This window comes from Prosopis cineraria, unplaced genomic scaffold, assembly GCF_029017545.1.
Source record: "Prosopis cineraria cultivar Desert tree isolate PC_DT_omini unplaced genomic scaffold, ASM2901754v1 PC7, whole genome shotgun sequence".
Taxonomy (NCBI): Eukaryota; Viridiplantae; Streptophyta; class Magnoliopsida; order Fabales; family Fabaceae; genus Prosopis; species Prosopis cineraria.
Genome location: NW_026555338.1, coordinates 17543718 through 17548005, shown reverse-complemented (window position 1 = coordinate 17548005; position 4288 = coordinate 17543718). Strand labels below are relative to the sequence as shown.

At 34.0% G+C, this 4288-nt stretch overlaps 1 protein-coding gene across 1 annotated transcript; it reads left to right on the top strand.

Annotated features, from left to right (window-relative positions):
* Nucleotides 1–211: 211 nt before the first annotated feature.
* Nucleotides 212–3909, top strand: LOC129316534 (receptor-like protein EIX2). Its single transcript, XM_054960953.1, has 2 exons — nucleotides 212–596; nucleotides 3062–3909. Exons 1-2 carry the CDS (start codon nucleotides 212–214, stop codon nucleotides 3907–3909), a joined length of 1233 nt encoding a protein of 410 aa, XP_054816928.1.
* Nucleotides 3910–4288: the final 379 nt, after the last annotated feature.

Here is a 4288-nt window from a genome sequence, read left to right as displayed (position 1 = left end):
TAAGTTTTCACATGACTGTTGTTGTCTGTTAGTCAACACGCCTAGAGACCAAGTACTTTGGTGGGTCCAGCCAAAACTTGAGTGGGGATGATTTTATATACTGTTATGTGAAAATTTTACTTAAAGCCCTTCTAACATTATAAATACCAATTATTTTGTGAAGGGAAGCATATATTCCCAACATTAGCCTACTAAATTGAAGAAACTTATCATGGCTTTTTGCGACAATGCTGCAGTGTTCATTTTGATTTTCTTACTCACCTTACTGCTAAATCCTTGCAAAGCATTTGATCAAGTTCTTTGCATTCCTAATGAGCGACAAGCCCTTCTTACTTTCAAGCAACATCTTCTTGATCCTTCAAACAGGCTTGCCTCCTGGTCTAGTAACACAAATTGTTGCAATTGGACATCAATTGTTTGCGATCATGTAACAGGTCATATTCTCAGGCTTGATCTCAAAACTTCAATCCCCTCCTCAAATTGGAACTCAGAATATGATTCTTATGACAGATCAAGGTTGGGTGGTGAAATACATCTTTCAATACTTGATTTGAAAAGTCTAAGTTACTTGGATTTGAGTGGCAACTATTTTGAAGGTATGTATAAAATTCCATGTTTTCTTTTCTCAATGAAGAGCTTGACATATCTCAACCTCTCTAATGTGGGATTCAATGGAAAAATTCCTTACCAAATAGGAAATCTCTCCAATTTACTCTCTCTTGACCTTGGAGGTAATTTTTTTACTGGAAACATTCCCCATCAAATTGGGAATCTATCAAAATTAGTCTATCTTGGTCTCTCTTCTGGTGATTATCAATTTGAGATGGATGGGATATCATTATATGCAAAAAATCTTAAATGGATGTCACCTCTTTCTTCACTACAATATCTCCAGTTGAGATCAGTTAATATGTCAAATGCATTTGATTGGTTGCTTATTTTGCGATCCCTTCCCTCATTGACAGAGTTACACTTGCCAAGTTGTACTCTTTCTCATCATTTTCATCAAACCATTACCATTAACTTTTCATCTCTTGCAATACTTGATCTTTCCTATTCTTTTGAGTCCATAGCTCCTTCCATTCCAAAGTGGATTTTTCAACTAAAAAACTTGGTTTCTCTTCAATTAAATGGTAATTATTTTCAAGGCTCCATACCAGATGGTATTCAAAACCTCACTCTCATTAAAGATCTTGATTTATCTTATAATTTATTTAATTCTTCTATCCCTGATTGGTTATATAGTTTGAACAATCTCAAGACTCTTAGTCTCTCTTGGAATAATTTGCATGGATCAATTTCTCTGGGGATTGGAAACTTGACTTCTATGGTTACTCTTGATTTGTCAAATAATCAGTTGGAAGGGCAATTCCAAGCTCTATAAGCAATCTTTGTAACCTAAGAAGTGTTTCTTTCTCTAACAAAAATTGCAATCAACAAGTTTTTGAAATATTGGAAATATTTTTGAGATGTGCTTCAAACACACTAGAGACCTTGTCTTTGACTAGTTCACAAATTTGCGGTCATTTGACACCCCAAATTGGGATTTTCAAAAATCTTGTTGAACTTGATCTTTCTCACAATTCTATTCATGGTTCAATTCCTATATCTTTACAAAATCTTACCTCTTTGAATTGTCTTGGTCTTTCTAGAAATCAATTTGATGGTAATCCTTTTGATGCTATGCAATTGCTTTCTGAATTAACAAGAGTTGATGTAAGTGATAATCTTTTTCATGGAGTTGTAAATGAATATCACCTTGCTAATTTCACTAAACTAATGTCATTAGATGCATCAGAAAAAAACCTCATCTTAAAAGTGGGTTCCAATTGGAAGCCTTCTTTCTAACAGTTGGAAAGCTTGTCCATGAGGTCATGGCATTTAGTAGAGCCGGGAATAAGAGCCGGGCCTGGAGGGCCGGGCCTGAAAGCCCTGTTTAAATAAGGGTTCGGGTTTTAAAAATAATTTTTTTTAAAGTAATCGGGCTTGAGGACTTAGCCCTGATAAGCCCTGTAAAATAAGGCTCGGGCCCGGGCTGCCCTTCAAGCCCTGTTATATTATTTTTATTAGTAAAACACGTATTTGAAATCAATGACCTACTCACCTGATCCTACATATATTATATTATTATTAATTTTAATTTATTTTAAAATTAATTTAATATAATTTAATAAATATCAGTGTATAGTATAAAATTTATGATATTTTTTATTTTTCTATAATTATTATGTTTGTATATTTATAAAAAAAATGAACTATTTTTTAAATGAAGATTTAAATTTTATTACTAGACTTCTAATATATATTATTTAATTTCTAAAAAATTATGATGATTTTAATTTTTTTTAATTTTAAAATATTTTAATTTATTTATAATGTTTAATTTTATTTTAATTTTTTTATTTTTTAAAAAAGGCTTACGGGCCTGACCTTGAGCCCTGAGTATAAGGGCTGGGCTTGAAAAATGAGGGTCAAAATGGGAAACCGGGCTTTAGGGCTAAGGCCCTTAAGGGCCGGGCCCGCCCGTATTCCCAGCTCTAACATTTAGGCCCCCACTTTCCATCATGGATACAATCATTGAAGTATCTTGCTAGTTTGTCCATATCTAACAACAACATCTCTGATTACATCCCCACATGGGTTCGGTATGCATTTCCCAATGCTTTGTCTTTTGATTTCTCTCACAATGATATCCATGGAGAGCTTTCTGATACAATTAAGTATCCCATCAATGTCTTTGAGATTGATCTAAGCTCAAATCACTTAAGTGGTGCTTTACCATGCATATCACCTTATGTGAATCACATAGACCTCTCAAATAATTTGTTTTCTGGATCCATAGGCTCCTTGTTATTCCAAAAAATAGAAGAGCCAATGCAATTAATATATCTAAATTTAGCATCAAATAATTTATCTGGTGAAATACCAGATTTTTGGAAGATGTATTCAAATCTAATGGTTATCAAGTTTGATAACAATCATTTCAGGGGAAATTTGCCCACATCCATGGGATCCTTACATTGGTTGATTTCATTACAACTTCGCAATAACACATTTTCAGGAGATTTTCCTCTTTGCTTGAAGAATAGTAATAAATTGGTATTCTTGGATTTTAGAGAGAATCAATTTTCAAGAATCATTCCACCGTGGGTTGGAGACACTCTTTTAAATTTGAAGGTGTTTCTCCTTACATCAAACAAATTCAGTGGTAAGATTCCATGTCAAATGTATTCTTTGAGTTCTCTCCATATCTTGGATCTTGCACAAAACAACTTGACAGGACCATTACCAAAATGCATCAATCACTTGAGTTTTATGGTAGTAAAGAATACCACTTTAGAATCTAACATGTATGGCGAAGGAAATGGAGCCATTGTTCCCATAACCAATGCGCTTCTTGAGTTGAAAGGAAGAGATGATGTATATTGGACGCTGGGCCTCATCACAAGCATAGACCTTTCTAATAACAAATTATTTGGCGAGATACCGAGAGAGATTACAACTCTTAAGGGGTTGCATTTTTTAAACTTGTCCAACAATCTTTTGAGTGGTGAAATTCCTCAAAGTATTGGCAACATGGGATCCTTGGAGTCAATGGACTTATCCAAAAATCAACTTTATGGTGAAATCCCGTTAAGCATGTCCAATTTGAATTTCTTAAGCAAGTTGAACTTGTCTTTCAACAATTTGAGGGGGAAAATTCCAATGGGAACTCAATTGCAGAGCTTTGAAGCGTCTTGTTTTGTGGGCAATGATCTCTGTGGGCCTCCACTACCAAACAATTGCACTGATTTGTACAGTCCCCTGAACCATGACAAAAATGACAAAGAAGCTAAAAGAAATGAGATCAATTGGTTTTTTTGTGAGCATGTCATTGGAATTTGTTTCAGGATTTTGGGCAATAATTGATCCTTTGCTCTATAGTAGATCATGGAGGTATACTTATTTTCAGTTCCTAGAATGCATGTGGTACAAACTTCGATATTGTTGGTGTTAAGAAAAATATTACTTTTTATGTTTGTAGTTAATATGCTTTATAAGCATTTTGTATGTCGTTGCTTGTGTTTACTGTTGAATCATTCCTGAGCTTTTGGGCAGTACATGGACTATCTTTGCCAATGTATTGGAATACTGAATGAAATGTCTCCAATTTGTAGCTACTTGGCAGAATTGAGAATCATAACGTTTGCCCAGAAGAAAAATAAATAAATAAATAAAAGAAACCGAAATAAGGAATGTTGATTAGTATAGTTCCTAATAATTTTCTCATCACTTATAGCCTTCTTTA